Genomic DNA, 23,942 nt, shown 5'->3' with positions numbered 1-23,942 from the left:
AATTACTAGCATGACAAAACTACCCGCTTGAAGCAGTGTGGCAAATATATACTACGGTGACCAGCACACAATAGAATGACCAGTCGGAGTTGTAAGACCAGTATCATGCGGAGTAACCAGTAAGAAGCAGGATGACCATTCAGAGGCGATCCTACCCACTAGGGATGCCAGTATGAAACATGGTGGTCTCTATGGGCACAGCCGTGACAAAGCGGACGTGAAAAATTCTCTGGCATTGCCTGACGTATATAACCTCAGGGTCATAACGTCACTGCCCTTTGTGGAAACCTCATCCCCAAGTCTATTTTAAAACATTCTCCTTACATGTAAGCGTGTCCTTCAGCTACTTAAAAGTGTCAATCACTTGAAATAGTTCTTCTCAAGTGGCAACTTCTCTCCGCCACTTCACGTATCAACTACAACAAACAGAGCCACTAGTTTCATGGAATAAAGAGCCTGGAAGACCCATGTAGAGTGGTTTAAACTCTTTACTGTACCAAAAAGGTCCTTCATGTTTCAGGCAATTAAGAAAATTACAGCATTAGTGCAGTGACATGGGGTGTAAACAGATATCCAAATCATGGGAATGTTGATTAATTTCATATCTGCTCATAAAATAAAAAAATATACCTTCCTCTCTGAGGAAATTTCATCATCAAGTCTTTATTTCGGCCACTGTGGACCATAAAAGATGCAGTAAATACAATAACAATACACAATAAAATGTACACAATAAAAAAAGACATTTTGTAGATGAATTGTTATCTAACATGGAATGATAGACTCCTAAAACCAATCTAAAAAATATTTACAATAAAAATTTACCTAGTCATGAGGCGATTACGAATAAACCAGGCTGTAGTTAAAAATTTGGCTACGGCACATACAATGGGGGCAGACAGATCAGATTTTAGGATCCTATATGCGGGACGGTGTTCCTTAAAGCCTAGATTCCTGAGGAGAGGAACAAGCCAATATTTAGCATGGAAGTAATAAAGCAAACGCGTATTGTTTCCTTTGTTGTCTTACTTGACCATAGCCCATTTTCTAAGTTTGCTTTCGCCGCAGGAAACTATCCCTAGCTCTGCACTTATTCCTCACTCCCCGGTGCACAACCAGATCATCCAGACAAACTTCCTTACTTCTTCAGATCAAAGGTCCAAACCATCAGGTTCTCCATGTCTTCCCTGCATGCCCAAACCTACCCCTCACCCTCCCCCCCCCACATCTTTCCAGACGCCTCTCAGAAAGAAATCATACCCTTTTTACTCACCATCAACTGAAGCAGTTTAGCTACTTCCCACCTTACATAATGACAAATATCTTCAAAACCTTATTGTTAAAGGCTCTTTTTCATGTGTGCCTTTATACTGCTCACTATGGGCCATTTATTCAAAACTTTTTCGCAGTTGCAAAGGCAACAATTTGTAAAATCGGAGCCTTCGCGACCACAAAATAGCTTTTGGGTATGTTAAGAACCCAAAAGTAATTCAGTAACTTGTTACTTAATCGCGAAACAGATTTGTTGCTAAATACGGAATTGCAAATTGGAAATCAAAAATCATTAACAGGTTGCCAATCCCGCAAGGAGGTGGTAACCCACTCGCATATGTGAAGGGGTCCCTTCCCCTTTGACAATGTTGTAAAAAATATTTTTTAGGAGTAGGCAGTGGACCTTGGGACTACTGCTTATTCGTAAATAAAGTTTTAGAAACTTTTCTTTTTCATTTTCTAAACACATTCCAGTCTGGGTTAAAAAAAGATTGCTGTATTTAAAAACAGGCACAGACAAGGTGGTCTGCAGCCCCAGCAGGCCGCCACCCCTTTGATGGCAATGATTCGTAATGGGTCGCAATTTACGACCTTCCTCATATTAATGAGGTAGGTCAAATTACGACCCCATATGAATCAACATTTTGCAAACCAACATGTTTGAGCATATGTTGGTGTGCAAAAAGCAATTAATTCGGTAAAAGTCGGTGCGCACATTGCGACCATTTTCATGAATGCTTTGTACAACATAAGGCCCTTAGTCCCATTGCTATGACTTTTCAAAATGGATCATCTTCGAACTCTCGGACATCTACAGTAAAAACACAGTAGGTGTTATAGACTTGATCATCTCGAGATGGTTTTCTCATAATGAGCAACTCTAAACATCAGGAACTCACTCTCACTCATTCCCGCACCCCTTCCACATCCCTGCAAGTGAGCGCACCAACAAGACCACCTTATTATGCCTTCACTACATGAACCTTGGAAGCAGAACCGTATCCTTTCGCTTCTTCTATGACCACTGTGGAGAAAACGCTCAGAATACAACACATTACAAAAAACATTATTGACAAGAACAGGTCAATGTTGAATAAATGGCTGCCTGGGCTACCTGCATTTGTACATGAAAGATGGTTTTGTATATTGCCTTTCCAGGCATTTTCTGTGAAAGGCTTTTTTTTCTATTCGCATTGTCTCTACCAGAGACACAAAGAAACACTCTACTACACTTTCCCAGACTAGCTCCCCAACCTGCAATCCATATGCACACACAGCAATGTGCAGATAGAGCCTCAAACTGAGACATTGCTTCACCTCTGCTCACCCTGTCCTTTTTGCATGCTGAGCATCCTTCTGATACTTTGTTGAGTGGCTTGTGGCTTAGTCTGTCAAAAAAGAAACAGAAGTTCCCAGTGATTCGCCAAAATATCAGATAGTGGTAGGTTGCTGGTTTTCCAGGGGCATTGAGACAATGGGTTGCGCTTTGTGGAGTTAGAGAGAGTGGAGCTGCAGGCCTCGTGATTTCATAAGGAAAATCCATGCACCATTCCTGTTTAAGTGTCATGGCGAATAGAGCCATTTCCGTACATGATGAGTGTTTGAGATTCTAGACTGGCCGGGGCAGAAACCCATGTAGACCCATTATGGAATGGAGAGATATTAGGACTTGGGGGCATATGTATCAACCGAATTTTTAATCGCAAACGCTGCGATTCGCAAAAAACAGCGTTTGCGATTAAAAATTCGCAAAACGGGATGTATGAGGCAAATTCTCATCGCAAATTTAAGGAATCGCTAATTTAGCGATTTCTTAAGTTTGCGTAAGCATTTAAGAAATCGCAAATTGCGATTTCTTAAATGATATGTATCACGCACCAAAGCATTGCGAATAATCCTTAAGAAATCGCAAATTACCACCAACTTCTAGTTGGTGGTAATTTGCGATTTCTGTTAAAAATGCACTTTTTGTAATTTTACAAAGTGCCACGTGGCGCACATACATGCCCTTAGGGCATGTATGTGCGGCATATGCACACACATGCTCATTTCAGGGGTGCATCAGGGTGTCATCATGACACCCTTGCACCTTTGAAATTATTCTCAAATTGCGATTCGCAAATTGCGAATCGCAATTTGAGAATTACTTCCCATTCATTCCTGTGGGTCTCCTGGCCCATAGAAATGAATGGGAAGGTATTCCTTAATTGCGATTTCGCAATTTGCTAATCGCAATTAAGGAATTTTAAGAAATCGCTAAAGTTTTGCGATTTTGTAAATACATCCCGATTTTCAATTCTCAAATAGCGATTCTTTAAAAATTGCTAGTTGAGAATCGCAAATGGAGATGTTGATACATATGCCCTTTGATGTTCTCCTGGGGCCGTTTGCATAGAGTGGTCCAAAGCAGCAGCGGGTGTTCATGCCTGTTTTTGGGACCCTAGAGCATTTTACTATTACAGAAAGGGCCAGCAGATGTTTGCATGACCTCTTCTGTAGTATGGATGATGTTGGTGCACCGTCAGCTCCTGTGCAGTGTCAAGGGAGCATTCCCCCAAATGCCTGGGGCCACGGTCCTATCCACACGAGAGGCTGCCCTGTACCTGTGATGCTGTATTACAGATGTGGGCACAAGTACAAACAAGCCATTGGGAGGCCCACTGAGTGTGCCCACCCAGGAAGTGGCTCATAGTCAGTGCATCCAGTAGGAACTTGAGTTGTGGTCCTTGGGGCGGCCCAGACATATTTCCACAACCTGGTGCAGTTACACCCTGCAGTCACTGCTTGAGCATATGTAGCTCTGTGTTGTGCTAAAGGGTAAAAATGCACAACTCGTGGCTACAAGCAGTCACACACCCACAACGCTATTGTGCAAAAAAACTGTTTTTGTGTAATGCTCAGTGTTGCTCCCTGGCCAGCAGTGTCTCTCATTACATTTGAACTTGGGGCCTTCCTCCTGTACACATTCCTACCCGAGACAACCCTTGCATCATTTTTGCAACAGTGCAAAATTCATGTAATAGGACCCCAAAAGGAGGGCAGCTGGCTGCGCATCTCAAGGCATCTCCATCTGTTCCCAGGAGCAGCCGGGCGAGGGAATGCGTGGGAGGAATGAGACTGCCATAACGCTTCCCTTAAACAATCACATATTGCTGTAAAACATGGTGCAGATTAAAGTGTGACATTGAAGGCGTTGTAAAATGGCTGATAGGTACTCTCAGAAGAGGTTTCTCTCGCTTTGTGGATCTAAAAACCTATCTTAAACAGTTGTCTTAATGCAAAATATCCTGAAGTGAGTGATGCAAGTGGGGTCGTGTATGTGTGGGCTTGAAATGCAGTAGATGACTTTTGCTTGTAGACTTTAGTATCCAGGTGTTCAGTATTGTGTTAATTAAACACGCTTCTGTTTCATTGCAGCGCTGCCAAGTTTCTGGAGGCCAACCCGTTCGCTGTCAGCACCCATTTAGGTGGAGGGACGTCGAACCCGCTGCTCCCCTCCCCGGCCAGCGTGCAGCTCGCGCAGTTACAAGCACAGCTTACGCTGCACAGGCTAAAATTGGCTCAGAACGCAGTCAATAGCAACACAGCAGCTGCCACCGTCCTGAATCAAGTTCTCTCCAAAGTGGCCATGTCTCAGCCTCTCTTTAATCCCTTGCGGAACGCAGCCATGATCAGCCCACCACATGGGCACAGCGGAGCGCACCAGCTTGGACCCGGGCTGCCCAACCCTCGGTTCGCGTCAGGCGGAATACCCTTCCCTCCTCCGAGTACAGGGATGGCGCCAATAGCCGCAGCAAGCATGGGGCAGGTTGGAAGCATGGCGAACAGCCAGACCTCTGTCGGAGTGCACCCTTTTGGGAATGCCATGCCTCCTGCGCCCAACCAGCAGGCGGTAGTGATGGGTTTGCATAAGCCTGGACCCATGCCTCCTGTGGGGGGTTTCTATGACTACAAGCCCAACCTACCCGGCGCGCCAGTGTATTTAGTGGAAACAGACCACCAGTGCGACTTCATGAATAACATTTCCCACTCAGGCTCTGTCGCAGGAACGACTGCTGAAGGCCATTATGTGATGTCTGGACAACCTAAAGCTGACGGTCATCCTGGGTTTCAAAAGGACTTCTATCTGGCCAATTCCCATGGGCAGAATGCCGCCGTGGTGCATTCTTCAGGCTTTACGGGTGAATCGAGCATGAATGCACATCAGCACGGGAGCCAGAAGCAACACCCGGCTTCATCGTTACATGGTACCGCAGCAACTAACCAGTGGGACAATGCACTCAACTTCTCGGGCCAAAACAAGCCGGATCACAGTTCTGTCATGTGGCCACCAACCAGCCAGCCATATGAAGTAAGGAATGATCTGTACAACCCCGAAGAGCCAACCTCAGACACCAAATACAGCCCATCACCTTTCAATCAGTTCAACAACAACAACAAGCAGGGCTTCAGCATTTCCCAAGGGATGCAAAAGCAGGATCAGAACCAGCCAGGATCCATGGCGCAGCGCAGGCATCTACAGCCTCATGAGTTAAACGACTTCCACGGGATACCGCCCCTGCACCTCCCTCATCTCTGCACCATCTGTGATAAGAAGGTCTTCAATCTAAAGGCAAGTGATGGATTCATTTAAAGTCATAAGACATGTATATCTTAGTTTAAATATACCAAAGAAAGCAGATTGGCGCACTTTGCATTGATAGCCGCAGACCATTGAAGCTATTATGGAGTTTATGTTGCATTTAATGTAAATACATTGTGGTGTACGAGTTCGATTTTGTCTGAGGCAATCACTTCAAATAACAACAACCACTTTGTGTACAATATTTAGACTATCTGGCCTAAAATACTGAACTAACAACTATTTTTTTAAATGCTTGAGCTAATCATTTCATTCTGTTACAAATCCACTACACTGATTTACACTCAACGAAAAATAAGTTAATGTATTCATCTTCATCAGAGTTCACTTTACTTCTACTAAATACATTTCTGCTTTATTATTTAATTGCAGTCTTTTGGGGAGATATTTTCTCGTTGCAGCGTTGTTACTGCAGCATTACTGCTGGTTAGACCCTTTAAAACCTCTATCTGTTGTGTGTCTCTTCCACACATTGCAAACCTCCCTTTTCAGGCCTCAAGTTACCAAGTGTTGTTTAGTGAGTCGTGGCACACCAGAGCATAGGTTTACCTACTCCACACACCACAAACATTTTCAAGTATTTTATTATTTATTTATTGGTAACATCTGTAAAGCAAGAAACTACCCCAAAATGGCCACAGGGAACTTTATTGCAAGAGGATTTGTAGCCACCATGTGAAGATACATAGCCATGCAGGTATGATTTCAAGGCGAACTGAGGAGGAACAGTATGTGCCATTACACACGAGAGCGACAAAGCTACGAAAGTAATGTCTCATGTTAGGGATGGGCCGCTGAAAAGATTGTATTTAAGATGGCGACAGCCCAGTGAGTGTCCAGGAGGCTGACCTGTTATTAAGGAGAAGGTTTTTCACAGGAACGGTGTCATGATGGAATGCATTTGGTCAATGTATGTGTTATAATTGTAAAGCAGTCCCTCTCGTCATAATGTATGCCGATCACTTTGCAACAAAAAAAGCAACAGAGCATTTCACAGTGAACATTTTTATTGTTGCAGAAACGCCTCGACCATGGGGTGTTGTTCATAGGCCAGTTTGGTGAGTAGAATCTAGTGAGAACAGATGACACGATCCCTGTTGTGACTGGGGGTGTGTAACATGCAAACAGGACAGTAGGAGGCAGCCCTGCTACTTCTCCGTGCTCTGTTTCCACTATGTTTATTTGCATTTCACAATGCACACATTTGCAGTTTTGAGCACAGGGAGATGTGCCACGCGTCAGGGCATTACATACCCTTGAAATGAAAGAGACTCGCCGTCCTGAGCCCCGTAATGTACTCGGCACTCAGCTCTGGGCGCAGCTGTCCGCGGCCTGAGGATGATTTCAGCCCTGAGGGCCCGCTGAGGCAGGGATGCAGGACGGCCAAAGACATGAAGAGATCTAGGCTCAGAAAGTACTTGTTCTTGCCCTAATATGGTCTTGCACTGTGTTCCTCTTATTTTCTTCAGGGGGAGTCTAACTGTACCTAGCCTCTGTTGTGGGTGGTGTTTAAGCACAAAAAGCAGAGTAAAGCGGTGTCAAGATTCCATGGTGGATTGTTAGACTAGACCCTCTGTGGGCAGCTTAACCTTCTGGGTACCAGACATCCTGAGAAAATGTGGCCCCAGGAATACTGCAACAGGTGCAGTGGCCCCGTGTCAGGGCTGTGAGGGCTCCCCTGCAGACCGATAATGTTTGTATTGTACTAGCAAAACAAGGGCTACCTTGGCCCCTTTCCCTGCTTGCACTGGAGCTCATGGCACCTTAGCTAGCCCACTGTTTGGGCTATTAGCAGTGGTAAATGAACATTTTACCAGACTTGACTCATCAGTCTGGGATTGTTTCCTAAGTAGTTGCAGCACTAAAGGACTTATAGATTGAAATTGTTTTTGCCTTTTATATCTTCGAAGTTCTTTAGTCCATTTTGAACCAAAAGCTTACTTCTGGGACTGACACAGTCTCTGTTCACGTATTTTGTAGGAGTGAACACTTCTATTGATGTCCTGCGTAGACACAGGTGTTGTGCACAAATCTCAAACAGTGTCTTAACGTCGGCAAGATGAGAGTTTGTGTTTCAGCACATCGCCTCTCAAAGTGCATGACGATCTCACGTTGTGCTGTGTCAGCTATGAGATTTTGAAATTCACTTTTTACTGCTTGTAGTTGTGCACTTGTAATAAAAAGGCAAACCTAGAAGTACATGTATGAGGAAGAAAAAGGATGGCATGAGGACCTATTCTTTAGGACCATTTAGCGGGGTGTTCCTCAGCTGCACAACGAATACGGGAACGACAACAAACCTTTTAGATTCTTGCCTCATGGCTGCATTTTTGGATGAGATATTTGTAAAAACAAAAGGGTTACATTTGGTCATAATAGTGCACAGTGGGTTCTCAGCGTTGCTAGATCCCACTTCCCTAGGAGTTCCATCATGTGGGATTTGTACTATGGAACAGAAGAGAAAGCCTTTTCTCTTCAGTGGGGTTCTTGCAAGGTGCCTGGGACATATGATACGCTTCGGAGTACTGAAGTATGGGGAATCAAGCAAGAAGAGATGGGAGAAAAGATAGTGATAGAGATATAGTGAGAGGATCACGTGGATTGAGAGAGTGTGTTAATGAGAGGGATCTTATTAGACGTAGGCGTAGCACTTCCTCATCCAGACCAAAACCCCTTCAGGCTCCTGTCTCCTCAGTCGGAGTGGGTCCTGGGCCGAAGCTGGATAAGATGGACCAATAAGGATCATCAGTAATGGAGTGCAGGTGGTGCCGTGCTGATGTTCCTTAAATGCCAGGTGGCCCTAGAGCGCCACCTATAAAGCATCAGTTGCTTGTGGAGACCACATCCAATTCACCACTGCACCAGGTCTTTAGGAAATTCCTAGGATTCTCCTGCACTTCTGAGAAGGCTGAACTTATAAAGCAAATAGCGAATCTACAAATATGTACAACAGAGAAGTAGGGAAGCCCATGAGGATCTCAGTAATCATTAGGATTACATTCCTTTGCATGTGCAAGCTCCACCCATACGCATGCAAGCTCCACCTACAAGCGTGCAAGCACCACTTACAAGCGTGCACGTGGTTAAAAAGGCTTCGAAGCCTGCAATGTCATCGGGGTCAAAGTGTGTGTGATGTCTGCTACTCGTGAGTTTTGGCGACTTGAAGTGTGGGCGATAGGGCAACAGAGTAGGAAGAGACAATGAGGTATGATAGATATGGCAGATGCACAAAACCTAAAATATAAATTATATTGATCCCCATACTGTACTCCGAGTGCTCTGTTGTTTAATCAAAATGCACAACTATTTGTTGATTTAGCGTGCAACTCCGGAGTGTCCTCTGTCCATGCATAAAGGCATGACTTTGCTGCAAGCTATCCCACAGAGGTGGTTAGTCCCCTATGCACTACATACTAGCGCTGAAATTGCTTTTCCTAGTCTCTTTAACGTGATGTCAGTCCAATAATGCCCACAAGCAAAGTAATCAAATGTGTATTATATCAGTTTTATTCACGCTGTGCTAATTGAGAGTCAGTTATGTATTATCAAGTAGTTAATTCATATCTGTCTTTATAAACTGACATTGAGTCTAAGGATGTGGAGTCTCTGAGAAGATCCCAAGACCAGAGAGTGGAAGCCATGTCAGGGACAGGAGACTCATCCTTCACACGCTTAGACTTGTGTAAATATTGGAGGCAGATGGTCAGTCATTCCCACTGATGAAGGACCTACTCAGGTCTGAAACACTAGGGCTTAAGTGAAATTTACCATTGAATTCTCAGTGACAGATGTCAGTGTAAAATTATAGATATGAGGTGACTGCTGGAAAATACAGAACAGCCTTCCAAACAGCCCAGACTGCAAAAAAGCAAACTAAAGCACAAGTGATTCCTTTGGTTGGGTACTTTATAGGGCTAAATAAGAACAAGCATTGGACTAGCCAATAGGTTTTGCCCTTTCGACCTTATAAGTGTGTAGCCATGCAACATGTTATCCTGAGTGCTGTGACACCAAGGATTGAAGAGCTATACAATTACTACACTCTGTTTTTTACAGTGTGTGTGTGTTATGGTGCGCTATTTCAGTGTGTGTGGCCAATTCCTGACCGCACTAAGAGCAACCCAATGAAAAATGCATTGTTTACAGTCGGTGTCTGGCTGCACTGAGCTCACAATACACTTTTTGCAGAGTGTGTTTGGTGTATGCGGTGATCACATGATGCCAACTGTGCAGGATTAGGCCAATAAACGTTCCGCAGGCTTACAGTCTGCTAAATCTGATGGTAGCAGCAATATGACGTATCATCTAAGATTACCAACACTACTACTGGAAAAACAAGTCACATAGACCACAACATGTAAATGGAAAAACTGAAGAGTCTGTTTTGCTAAGTCACACCAGGCCCATCCCCCAAAGTGTGAAGTGCTTACAGCATATTCCACTGAGGAAACCTTTACCTAGGTAAACACAGAAACGCAATAAGTTTCAGGAAAAAAGCTGTCTATGGTTACATCTGCACTAACCAATTGCCAAATTAAAAATAAATAGAAAAGAAAACAAATCTTAATTACTGAATGACAATTATAATTCACTGAAAGCAAATATAGGTATGCACAGGCGTGCCCACTGATCTGACAGATGGGGAGCTGCCATAAAAGAGCAACAAAGACTGTTTAAGGATGCATCCTTTGCACAACCCATGAGGCTGTAAACTAAAATGAATGCCCTAAGGGCACAAGCAGAAATGTGGGCATCGAATTTCATGGCTACCATAACAAAACAGCAGTGAAGGATTTCCATGGAACTTTCAAAACCAAACATATTGAGGCAGTTCTCATGGCCTACAGTGACATTGCAACACAGAAATGCAGAGCACGAGGATGGCAAAAGGAAGGATTCGTAGTGGTACTAAACACATTGAAACAGCAGGCCGCCCCCGACAATAAAAAAACAAGCATTGGCATAGCCAATAGGTCTCGCCTTTGGGACCTTAGAAGTGTTTAGCCATGCAACAGTTGCATAACTAAACACTTATAAGGTCTCAAAAGCAAGACCTATTGGCTATGCGAAAGTGAAAGTGATCGCAATCGCGATCAAACATTAAAGCGGCCACGCGGCCGCGAAAGTGAAAGTAATCACGGTAAAGCGCGGTGCGCGCGCCCGCGCACACGCACTGTAGCTCTAGGCTGGCCTGGTAGCACTTTTTGGAGCCCTCTCAATAAGTCTCGCCAGACCAGCGCATGTGCTGGGTCAGGCGAGACCTAACAAACAAATAAAGTCAATTATACCACAGGTTACCAATCATATTAAAGACTAACTCTTCTACAGATTCCAGCACGTTTGAAAAAGGTATGGTGTTTCTGCACCAAAAGACTACAAACAACATTTGTGCAAATCAGTTCATACTAAACAGATTAAAATACAGTTGAGGACTTCTCTTCCAAACACAGGGAAGTGACAAAAACACAACCTAAAGGTGATAATGAGAATATGCAGAAAGGCTCTGAACTTCCTAGTGTGTCAAGGAAACACAAACAAAACAATTGTGAAAGAAGAGACTGGTCCAATTTTGGAAGGGTGGGGGGACGTCGTTGGTGTGTGTGAATGTATTCATTTTCTGATTCAGTGCATTCCATATGCACCAAGTTTGCTCTGTTAATGTGGCCCTCCCCTGGCTGGTTCATTTAGAAGAAATGCACACTTCTCACGTTATAATGCAGTACACAGTATTAAAAAACATAATGTATATTTGATAACATGGTGGGAATAGCAGACCACAAAATCATCAAACTACACTTTAAAATCAGAGCGAAGTTTGCTAACAGCCCACATGTTCGCCTTGTCAAATGCTGTTTGTTTAAGAAGAAGAAGAACTCTGGAGTCCACATATTAGTAAGTGGTGACTGTGAAATGCCATTGCACCCCAGAAGCAAGTGTTTTGAGAATTTCTACGAGTTAAGAGCATTTCTGCAGCCATCAAAGCAGTGATTGGGCAGTCACACTGGACAATAAGTCAACAGTTTATTAAAGGGGGGGGCTACTACAAAAGTACAATGTAGCGCACAGAAGAACAATAGGCACTCTACACGTCGTGTTGACCCTCTGGACATGGCGACACTGCTACAACTCACGCTCACAAAGTGTCTTGTGGTTCAGCTTCGATGTGGTAAGCTAGACCCTGATGCTAACTTTGAGGTCCAGCACACAGCTTATCATACCCACGGAGTGCCTAGGAAAAGGAGACGTGAAGCCCATAGTACCTGGGAAAGTCTATCGTTTGCGGGAATTAAGGGCATCAGCGCTCTTCAACAGACAACATTTAATTTTGCCTTCTCTTGCAGAGGTCCATGGGACAATTCATCTACATCTCTGTCACTATTAAGAACCTGAGAAAGTCTGCTGAGCAGCGGTCGAAGTGCATTAAAACAAACAGCGATGGGAGAGGGCGGGGCAAGCAGCAATGCAGGGGAGATGGGACGGGTGAACAGTAACCTGGTAGGAGTGGTGGTGGGGCAAGCAGTGTTGTGGGAGAGCAGGTTGCGGAGATGGGCAAGCACTAACAGGGATTGAAGGAAGCAACAATGAAGGCAAAGCAAAACAAGCTCCCACAAACACGAGCAGGAAACAAAGAAGAAAATAGTGCAGAAAAACGACCAGATAAGCAGCAAAACGTAAGGCTACAAGTCATTGGGAAGTGCTCCATTAGAGATAAAACAAGCACTTGCAATGCAACAGGTCTGACATGTGCACGAGTTTAAGCTATTGGCATTGTAAATGACAATGCGTTTTATTTATGTTTTAAAAACCAAAACATAAGTAAAAACATATTGTAATTGACAATGGCAATAGCTCAAACTCACGTAAATGCGAGACCTATTGCATTGTGCAAGGCATCACAGACAACAGGAGGGAGGGCGGGCTTGGGTAAACAAGGAACGACAACGGCAGGAGGGGGTAAAGAAGGCACCAAAGCACGTCGTGCCTGCAGTAAAAGAAAGTGAATAACGAAAATAGTGCTCACAGTCTAAAGAACACGTACCATGTAACAACCGAAGTAAAGGGGCCACTCGCCATGGGAGGTGAAAAATGAAGAGAATCCAGTACTAAAAAGGGACTAACAAGCCTATTTTTTCATCAGAAGCCAGCATTTAGCAATGGTTGGTGGCAGCTTATTTCTTCATTGTAGGATACAGACTCCGCTTAATTTATAAAAATACATAAATAAATAAGTGGAGAAGCCCAAACGTTTTTTTAGGTGCTCGTTGCCAGTGCTGCTGGCTGCAGAGGTTTCTAAATACCAAGGCTGCCTAGTCTTGAGTTCACCTCAAGCCACTTCCATCTTACACCCTATACTTCCTGGCTCGCTATCTCACTTTAACCCCTTGCGTGCTTATGACGGAACCATTCCGTCGTGAGTCACAGGCGGCATTTGCTCATGACGGCATGGTTCCGTCACGCAGCTGCCGCTCTGCCCACGCTGCATTTATTCCCCGCCTGTGCGGGCAAATTAATGAGCGGGCGGGGTCATGGCGGAACCACGCCGTCATGAGCACACGCAGCCTGTGACTCATGACGCGTGGTTCCGTCATGAGTACCGCAGCACCGCGCTCACCCCCTAGCTCCCCCGCGCCGCTCAATGGAAGAGGAAGACATTTTTTGTGCCTACCACCCTGGTTCACACCTGTTTGAAGATGTCAGTGTGTGACCTAAAAGTAAGCATTATCGTGACAAGGCTTTGAATAAAGGCAGACCACTAAGCTTTAATGACTAAGGCAGACATTAAGTTGCCTTTCGGGCTACAGCGAGTTGACCATGTCAATTATCCTCATGGATTTCCACTCTGTGAGTGAAATATTCTTTGACATTCTGTGTTGTTCCTACTTGTGCTCTTATTTTGAGGTATTCATTTCGTGATCAGTATGGGCATTGAATAAAATGCACTCAGACTGAGTAAAGTTGCATTACCGTGGCGATTTCCTATTTGTGGCGAAGCTGGATTAAATGGAATGTGCAGAGCACTGCAAACATTCCAGTCATTGGCAATCTTCCTTGGCTTCTCCAAAATCAGCAAAAAAATTATGGATCTACTCGAAGCAGTGAAATACTTTGTGCCTGAGTGCCCTCGCGTGGAGAAGGCTAAGGCTATTACTGTTAGGGAGGGAGTGCCACCAATGTAGACATGCAAGATTCAGGGACTCATGGTCAAGCTGGCAGACATCAAGGAAGGTCAGGCAACTGAGACTATCTTTTGATAAATTCAGCGGCACAGCTGGAGTTGTTGACAGACACCTCAGGGATGCAGGGTTTTGGGACTATGCTTGAAGCATATGATGTACTCGCAATTGGTAATCTGGCACTGAAGCTAAAGGGCATCAATAGAGACCTTGTACTGAAAGAACTTTTACCACCATTATCAAGGCCTTTCACATTTAGGGAATGGTGCCAACATTGCGGTTTAAAAAATCATGCGGTGCCCCATGTTTGAAAGACAGGCACAGTGTGCTTTCCCGTGATTCAGCGTTTCCAGTGCTCGGCACCAGTACTTATGACAACTGCCACATGGGGGTGCTTTTGTGCAGTGTAGAGAAGAGCAGAACAACAGCTCTTATTAATTCAATATACATTGAAAACCACTAATACCTGCAGCCCAAGCCCTTCTTTTAGTTTTGGGTGCCTTGACCAGTCTGAATCTCACCTGTAGCAGTGTGATGGTTAGTAGTTGTGTAGGTGCTGTCATTGGGAGCGCTGGCAATGGGTGGTGCACACTGTGATGGCCTCCTGACGAGCACCCTGGCACTTGGATTTTTCACAAATTAAGCTGATAGTGTGTCAGTACATTTGTTTCAATGGAACCAACCCACAACTACAAATGATGGAACACAGGCTAGCAAGGGAAAACACGGACTGGTGACAGTGTTGCATACTTGCTAACTCTATGGATTCAGGCGGTATGGTAAGCTACCCCTTTTAAAGCCGTATTACTGCCTACGGATTCAGTGGAGTGATCCTACACATTTTTTCTTAGGCCAAGGTCAAGCCACTCACATTATCTTGGCTGTGTTCACATAGAGTTTACTGAGAAGCCAAGGGAAGAAAGAGACTGAAGCTGAGTTGGTATGTGCGCTCTCCCACATTGTTGAGGTGTAGTTATAGATAAGTAGACCTCTGTTTATAACCTGCAAGCAACAGTTGATGTAGCTAGAGTAAGTAGGAAATAAAAGAGTTACTTCATCTTTTAATGTGCTTTTCTTTCACAAAAGTCTGCCTCCGGGTGTTTTATTTCAATTGAAGCAATTCTAGCGAACCAGGCTGTAATTCGGTGAACGCACCTGGTTGCTAAATTAAAACCTAAACAGGAGGGCCGGTTGCGTCCTCGATGACATAGAGTCATCTGGGAAAATGCATTTAAGTATCAGTGAATTAATGAACGAATGGGCGACTGGTAAAGAGAGCCTTAATGGATACATCGGATATTTACAGCGCTAAGAAACAACCAAAATACATTACAAAGCACTATATCAAAGGAGTTATAGTTATAACAGGAGGCATGAAATACATGCGTAATTTAATTCCTTACCTTGCACGTAGTCTCTCTAGCCTAAGCCTGTAGACTAATGTAACAAGCGCGCTGCAAATAACAAAAAACAAGAAGGTCGGGAAAGGCACTTAAAAAAAAAATTAACCTCCACGATGTGTTCAAAGAAAGCCAGATAAATATAAAAGCAAGCAGATTGCAGACAGCCAATGCAGAACAATTAAACAAAAGGTGTGATGGACAAAAATATGTTACAACATGTTGCTTTTGCAGATAAGATTTAGAGCTTACCTCCCACACAATAAAGAAAGTAGTAAACGAAGCACTGCCCGGCATGTTTAACAACGTCACTGGCGAGATGCAGTGAAATACAAAAGTGAAACCGATACATATAACACCCAATTAACGAAGCCCTGTCAAGTATGCCGTGAGCAAAATAGACGGGTAGAGACGCCGTGCGCGTACACATCTCCTGTCCGGGCAGGTATGGCAAACAGGAGACAGGGAGGGAACAAACATGCCCCCCTGCCAATCAAAGGCGAGCATTTTTGAGGCGCGCCAATGACAAGCATGGGTGGAGCTTCCACTTCGCTTCCAAAGCAAAACCGACGCCAATAGTCTCGCAAGCGAGCAGTGCATGCGCTGCGTCACTAGGCGAGACCTAAAAACACTAAAAGGAGGGACAAAGAACAAAGATTAACCACTAGTAAGCAATCCTTTTTAAAAGATAATTGAAGCAACAAATAAAAAGGCAATGGGCTGGCAGGAAGCCCACAAAGTGTTTACAACATGTCTCGAAGAGACAGCGCAAGTGGTGCCTTGGCTGGACTTAAAAAGCAGTTGCAGCACCATTATGCACTGAACTGTGGCACTTTACCCCTCCAAGGGATAGCCTGTTGCAGATTCACAAAACCCCAGATTAAAAGTCAGAACGTCACTCACCTACGTTTATGCAGTTGCTTTCATTAAACTAATAACTATCAGTGATTTCTTAGATTTCCACTAGTGCTCCTAGGAAGCTGTGGCTGTCATGGATTCCCAAAAGTACTCATACGCCCAGCCTTCTATGCATACAGATCTGTACATGGTAAATTTCATGCTAAAGTGCAATTGATATCTGAAAGGTAAGAAACCTGGTCCTTTACCCCACACCAGTTGTGGGACCAGTCCAAAAACAGTCTCATCCTGAAAATGGATTTAACCTTGCACTTGAGGAAACCATATACTTAAGTTAAAAGCTGATAGTGACAGAGTAGAAAGGATAATACCAAAGAGTTTCCGGCATGATTTACAAATGCAAGGTCATTTCTGATATTCACAAAACATGAATTTACACTTGTATTCTCATTTCCCTAGCATGACATCTTTCATGTTTTTAGCAAAATGACCCACAGTGTATTTGCTCTGTCCATGGTGTAGTATTAATGAGAAGCTTCTTGGTGTTATTTGCTCACAACCACCTTTTTTTCTCATTCTCCCGGCTTCCCATTTTAATTTAGGTAGTCCCTGAGCTATTTATTCTGATTGTTCATAACTCTTTTCTGCTCTCTATGGACTATACTAGACCTCACTTCTCTCTGTGTACACCAACTGCCTCCCTTATTCTGTCATATCCTCATTCAGCTTTCCCTCACATTTTGTGATTGTGACAGTTTGATTGTTTTTTTTCTCTTTCTTCTGCAGTCCTTGTATATCCCCCTCTCTAGCATTTAGCTACTTTATATCCCCCTCTCTAGCATTTAGCTAATAATGTCTTCTCAATACCTTTACAAGCTATAGGCTTTTCATCCGGGCCTTCACCTTTCTCTTCCTGCACTTCACATGCCTACATTCACACCTGTCCTATAGCTCCCTTCCTTTACACTATGAACAACTGTATTATCCTTTTTAGGTTTCGTCTGCTCTGCATTTACTGTGTGCTTGTGAAATCTATCTATCTATCTATCTATCTATCTATCTATCTATCTATCTATCTATCTATCTATCTATCTATCTATCTATCTATCTATCTATCTATCTATCTATCTATCTATCTATCTATCTATCTATCTATCTATCTAAATCTTAAAAGGGACATACATCCCACCCTTTCTTTCCATTGGTTCCTGTGCTTGCCACTTACTTTTCCTCCATTTCTAATGGGTGTAGCACACTGTTTCCTGTTCTTACTTGTGTGTTTGTCTTATCAGTCTCCCGTCACCCAAGTACTGTTTTCATCCACTTTTAAAACAGAACTTTTTTTGATATTTTGCGTACAGAGCGGTCACACGCATAGCTGAGAGCTCTCAACGCGCCCCCCCATCTGTCTCAATGACGTGCATGCATTCCGACACATCCGTTTCATGCCGGCTCTTCTTTTTGTCATGCTCACACAGCCTCTGCAGCAGAACAATGAGGCACGCAGACTGTTCTTGCTGTAGTCTTTCTTTGAATGTCTATATGACGTGAGTGCATTCCGACATGTCAGCACTATGGTTACATCGGCCAGAGTAGTCTTTGTTCTTGTTTATTCTTTTTTTTTTAGATATCGTTGTATGGTAAATCTATCCCAAGTTTATAGTGTACATTTGGCATTGGCCTTTCTCTGCTATCACACATAGAAGGCAGGCAGATTGCAGGGACACAAGCGAGCGTGCCCTGAGTGGGAGCTTGAAACTACATCGTGAACATGCCTTGATGATACTCTTTAAGCCAGGACTGTTTATAGTTGGACCATCAAGCTGTTTTATGGCAAACGATGCATTCAATCCTCAAGACCGCCCACTCCCAGCTCTGGCAGGCCTCCAGGGCCTGGCACTAATACACCTCAGAAGATGAGATGCAATCTACGAGTTGAACGGTAAATCAGATGCCCCTGCCTCAGAAGCACGATCTTGTTGAGTTTCAGCTGCTGTTTTTTACAGCCAGCATAAAACCTTTTTTTAATAACTGATTTAAAAAAAATATATATTTAAACTGATCCTGCTTTTAAGGTCAGTTCCAGCTTTTGCTGTGGGACACTGATTTCAGCTGTCCCTCTGGGAAGAGAGATGGACTAGCTCATTTATATTAAAGCTCAGTTCCACAAAGCACGTTACATAGCTGCAGAGTCTGTCTGCATGGTAACAAACTAAAGTTATACATCCAGCTACTGTTATAGTTACATGGTTAAGCAAAGTCACAAAATCCACTTTTTTCTGAAAGACACAAGAAAAGATGCAAATAACATCAAAATAAATTCTTGAAAACACAAAGAGGCTCTACAAACCAAAAAGTAACCAACCAGGGCACTGAATGAAGTGTACCGATGTTGTAAATCAGAGTAGTGGGAACAGCCTGTCCACACACTAAAGACACACATTGATGGTCAAATGAGAAACATCAAATGGCAGGCAGGAAAAATACCAACTCTAAGGTTTCAAGTCTGGGATTGAAACATAAACTTTAAGTTTAGAACATTCAGGGACCAAGTCCGAGATTGCTGCAGTAATCAAGTGGAAAGCATCACCTGAGACACGTGTCCTCTCACTTCACCAGTCAGCACAGGGTTGCCAGCATTTCCAGCTATAGTGGTAAACAACAGAGTCCCCATCTTGCAAGGCCTGCTCACAGTTGATGGTAATAAATTATGACACATTAACACTCAAAGACTTTGTGGAATGGAATGCAGTTAGTGAATCACAGCAAGTAACTGTACAGCATTCGCCACACTCCAGTAAAAACAGGGTTAGGAAAGCATGCCCTGCTAGAATATAATCAGGCTCAATGCACCAGCAAATGCATATATATAGCATGCATTTATGTTTCTATACCGTCCACGAAAACTTGAAACCACCTGGTTTCTCCTAGGAATCAGTACCTAATGCCTGAACTCTAAGTAAGAGTGCTCCCACTTGGAACAAGCTCAGATTGACTCCTCTAATGGTGTCTTATATTTTTTACTCTTTTTTCCAATTCCCTTCTTGAGGCGGGGTGAGAGCATTTCACAGCTCTTTGCAAGTTTAGTTCATGAGCTTGCTTGAGTATGGTATGCATATCAAACGTGCTTGGCCGCAGCATGCTTTTTTTTCTTTATCCTCCATCATTTACCTTATCTCCCCACATTATATTACCACTAGTTACTACACAATAAATTGGCTTTCTCAATGAACAAGTCATGACACTTTTTGGGAGTTTCAGTAACTTATATTGCACAACTGCTCACCAAGCTAAATCTTGCAACAACAAAAAAGTTATATTAATCACATAGTTGAAACCTAATGCATTTACCAATGCTTGATTATTAATATTTTTGTAGGCTTTTTACATTTCTTACATGTCTTAACTCTAGACATATACATTTCAAATCTTAAGTTAAGTTGGCGGGACATTTATCATCTTCATCTTATCTTACATAGTAAACACAACTGTTATACCATCATTATTCATTCCTGATCCACATCTCAGTCTACAGGGCTCCTCAATTCCCAGTTTGTCATATGTTCTCCTTTCTTTATAATTCTTCTATACTTTAATACATAGTGGTCTAGTACTAGAGGTATCTGTTAACAACTTCAGAGTTTCTGTCCATTCGAAAATATCTTCTGCCGCTTTCTCATTTCTCCGAGTGGCTGTAATTCACAGTTTCTCCTCCAATGGCCAACTTAACATATCGTTCTTCCATAGTTTCTGTTTTAGTGATTTTTTATTTTTTCAAAATATTGCGATATGGTGTTTTGCCAACACCGTTTCATGAGACACAAGTTTACTTTTCATTTTGTCATGTTTGTTCATAGGACACACACTTAACACACACCTCTTAATTCTTTTTTTTCGGGCAGTGATCCATTTGCTCTACACAAACATTCCATCACTGCCTCACAAAATTCCTCTATCCTAGGGCATCACCAGGTCTTATGCAAAAATCCAGCTACTAGTTCTCACATGATGGTGAGCTATCATGATATATTCCAACTTATTTTTGGGGGTCAGGTATGTTCTTTGTAAATAATATAAATGAGTTGATTTAAACCTGCCATTTGTCATTACCCGGCCACAAGCCTTTCTCCATTCTACATCAGCTAATCTGTCCTGGCATGAAGACCAAAATAGTGTAGTGCAAGATAATTCACCCTGTCTGTCTTGTCTTAAGGCTTCATATATGTTTGTATGCAACCCCCAAAAGGCTTTAGTTTGATTACCATTGTGTGAGTTATAGGCAGGGCTTCTGGAATGAGGGTCCATATTTCGCTTTCAATTTATGCTATTCTGACATGTTGTAAAAACTGTTCCGTCCTCACTCTGTACATGTCCTGCGCCTCTGTGAAAGTGATTAATCTCTTATTCACATATGTCATCCACAGTTTCACATCGTCTCTGCCTCCATTCATTAACCGACATTAGAACATTGGAATGTTGGGAGCTCCATTGAAAACAATGGAGTGCTCCGGGCTTATAATGGCTGGTATAAGCCCGGAGCACCAACATTCCAATGTGTCTTTGTTCACAGCTCTGGCTGTGAACAAAGACTTCAGGGAGCCTGAGGGGATTTGAATCCCCTCGCGCTCCCTGAAGGCTTCGTTTTGTAAGAACATTCTGCCCTCTAGTGGCAGAATGTTCTAATAGCCTTATAGCCCTTCGTAGGAGGGCTATACCGCTATTAAAGTCCCGCTGCGTTAGTTAAAGTCCCTCGCCTTCGGCTCGGGCCTTTAACGCTGCAGCGGGCCTTTAATAGCCGGTATAGCCCGCTACGGCGGGCTATAAGGCTATATTAATTTTGCCATGTTATTGATTTGACTGATTGGCAATAACAGCATTTCTGGTGCAAATGGCGAGTGCCTTAAAACTTTTTTCTGCAGTTTTTGTCCGGCAATTGCTTTTTGGTGAACTATATATGTATATTCATTTGGGGCATTATTTTCCATCACCATATCTTCTTGCAGTGTGCCCTGAGGATATGTCTGCTCCAGAAAGGAGGTCTCCTAGTTTACTATGTTATCAAACCAATCAATTGCAGCTAGGGTGGCAGCATAATTTAAGAATATGTATCCTGCTGCACCCTCCTCCCCAGACAGGTAATCCCATTAGGGAGCCTAGGGCCAGATGTAAAAAGCTTTTTTACGTTCGCAAATGGGGCAGATTCAAAAGAATGGCTTTTTTGAAAATGTACAAAGCCCTATTTGCGATTCAGTAACGTATTACCAAATCGCAAACTGGGTTTGCGATTCGGTATCAGTAAGGAGCATGTTTAGGGAGTCCCTTCCTAATTCCAATTCGCAGTGGTATGTGTGAATGTTTTTGGACCAACATGTGGTTGCAAAACATTCACATTTTACCACCTACATCTAGTAGGTGGTAACTCATTCGTAAATTGAAAGGGGTCCCCAAGGCACCCCTTCCCCTTTGTAAACGTTTGTTAAAACATGTTTTTAAGAGCATCCGGTTTACCTTTAAGGACAACTGGCTGCATTTAAAAAAAAAAAAAAATTGCTTTATTGAAAAAGTAATCAAAGACGTGGTGGTCTGCCGACCCTAGCAGGCCACCATCCTTGGGATTTTTCCGATTCCCAATGGATCAGAAACCGAGACGCACCTCATTAACATTCATGAGGTAGGTCTGTTTACGACCCACTGAGAAGTGCAAAATGTGTAAAACACATATTTGTACATTGGTGTCTGCGTTTACCAGACAGCAAATCGCAAAAATTTGCTATTTGGTATTCGCAAACGATTAAGGAGCAAGGAACATTTAAAGACAGCAGTGTAGGGACACCATCTAAGGTAGGAAAGTTCTTCCCATAACTGACAGAGGGAGGGTACTTTAAAAACTGACCAAACTAAATAAATTGATATATTACCCATACTTTCTTTATGTTGCTTATTTCCATTATGCTTGGGACTGTTTATGTATAACAGTATGTCGTCTGTACACGGACACAGGTGGCTCCCATGCATCACCTTCAGTCCCCAAGTTGCCATATATTATGTCTTAAGCTATGTCAGTGGTTTAGGCACCAGCGCAAATAATATTGGGACTAGAGGGTAAACTTGTTTTTACCTTTCACCAGTACCCAACTCTAGGATATTATTCCACTAGTTTTTACCCTGGCTCTTGGGCTATTATATAGCCATTTACCCCAGTTTATGTATACTGGGGCAAATCCCAGCTGCTTTAATACCCATCACAAATATTCCCATGATAATGTGTCACTGCACATTCAACATCAAGTGTGACTTGGAAATTGTTATTGCATCTTATGCATAATGTTCAAGTGTTACTTTCCTTAGATTATGAAGAGTGCTTCTACCAGAGATAAAGCAACACTGATCTTCATGAACCAGCCAACTCACCACTTTTGTGAGTCTGTTAGCCAATACTTTGCTTAATGTTTAAAAATGTGTATTTAGCATTGAGAATGGTCTGGGAATTAAATTTCATTTGTATCTCTAGCTGGCTTGGGGATCAGCTAGTCAGAGCCTCTTTTGTAAAGTGGGGTGTACACATCGCTAAGTGCAAGCTTCCCCAAGGACTGCCAGGGAATTAGCCACCAATTCTTGCAACATCACTTGACACAAATCTGCTTGAATAGCATTAATGCCTGGTGTTTTACCTTGTCCATTTCCTCCAATGCCTTTGTAAATTAATTTCCTGTAAGGGGTATTCTAAATCAGGCATCTGGTCTTCTGTCAGCCTGAGGAGTCTCAAGGAGTTTAAATATGTAGATAATCTTTATCGGTCTACCGTGTGTGTTTGGTTGCATACTCTTGACATGCTTTCTTTAAACATATCATTAACACCTTCCTGCACATGTACACCTTCCGCCGTGCCTTTTCCTAATCTTGAAGTATGGAAGTTCAGCTCATCATTTTGGAGCAGCCAAGCTAGTAACATCCTAGAGGTGTCTCCTTGCCTACCCGGTCTCCGTCTGTATGTTGTATGGACATGTCTTTGGTGTCTACCGGTAATGGCTTCTCATGCAGAGCTAGTGCAATTGCTTTTTCCAGTTCTTGTATTACTTTACCCTTCTCCCCCAGTGTGCATTCCACTTGCATTTTGGCGCTGTGTACCTGTGAGATACATTCCCCTCTCAGTGACACATAAAGAGCTTCCCAATCAACTGCTCTTCTTCCTGCAGTTTCCCAGTTGTGCTCCAGAAAGTTTTTAATAAATATATCTGTTGATGCTTCTATCCAAAGTTTCCATGTTGCAGTCTTATTCACGCCAGTGATACTGTACTTTTTGATGAGGAATGGTCTGACAGAAATCTGTTAGCATATGTCAAGTCTGACTTTTTTCTGTCTTCTCGTTTACGCAAGTGAGGTATGTGAGGATAATATGAGTGCAATCTATCTAGCCTTTGCATTACCTTTGACCTAATCTCTTACCTCTTCTATTCACAACTTTTCTATATCTCTCGGTTAGTCCCTCTTGCCATAACAAAATCTTTCTCTTTAATACCTTTCCTGCTATTAAACCTGATATTTAAACATTAATGTCGTCTTTTAATCTATCACTCCTCCTTTGCGGCCTCATTT

At 43.0% G+C, this 23,942-nt stretch overlaps 1 protein-coding gene across 2 annotated transcripts in view; it reads left to right on the top strand.

The window, feature by feature from the left end:
- The window catches only part of RBM20 (RNA binding motif protein 20), a 422,608-nt gene that overhangs the window by 250,414 nt on the left and 148,252 nt on the right, over positions 1-23,942 (top strand). For both annotated transcript variants that reach the window (XM_085603428.1, XM_085603429.1), the window contains exon 2: positions 4,690-5,884. In XM_085603428.1, the coding sequence (XP_085459554.1) occupies positions 4,690-5,884 (1,195 nt within the window). The remainder of the gene's footprint in view (positions 1-4,689; positions 5,885-23,942) is intronic.

The sequence above is a fragment of the Triturus cristatus genome, chromosome 1_2, assembly GCF_964204655.1.
Source record: "Triturus cristatus chromosome 1_2, aTriCri1.1, whole genome shotgun sequence".
NCBI lineage: Eukaryota > Metazoa > Chordata > Amphibia > Caudata > Salamandridae > Triturus > Triturus cristatus.
Note: the sequence above shows the minus strand (reverse complement) of the source record. Positions and strands in the feature narration are given on the sequence as shown.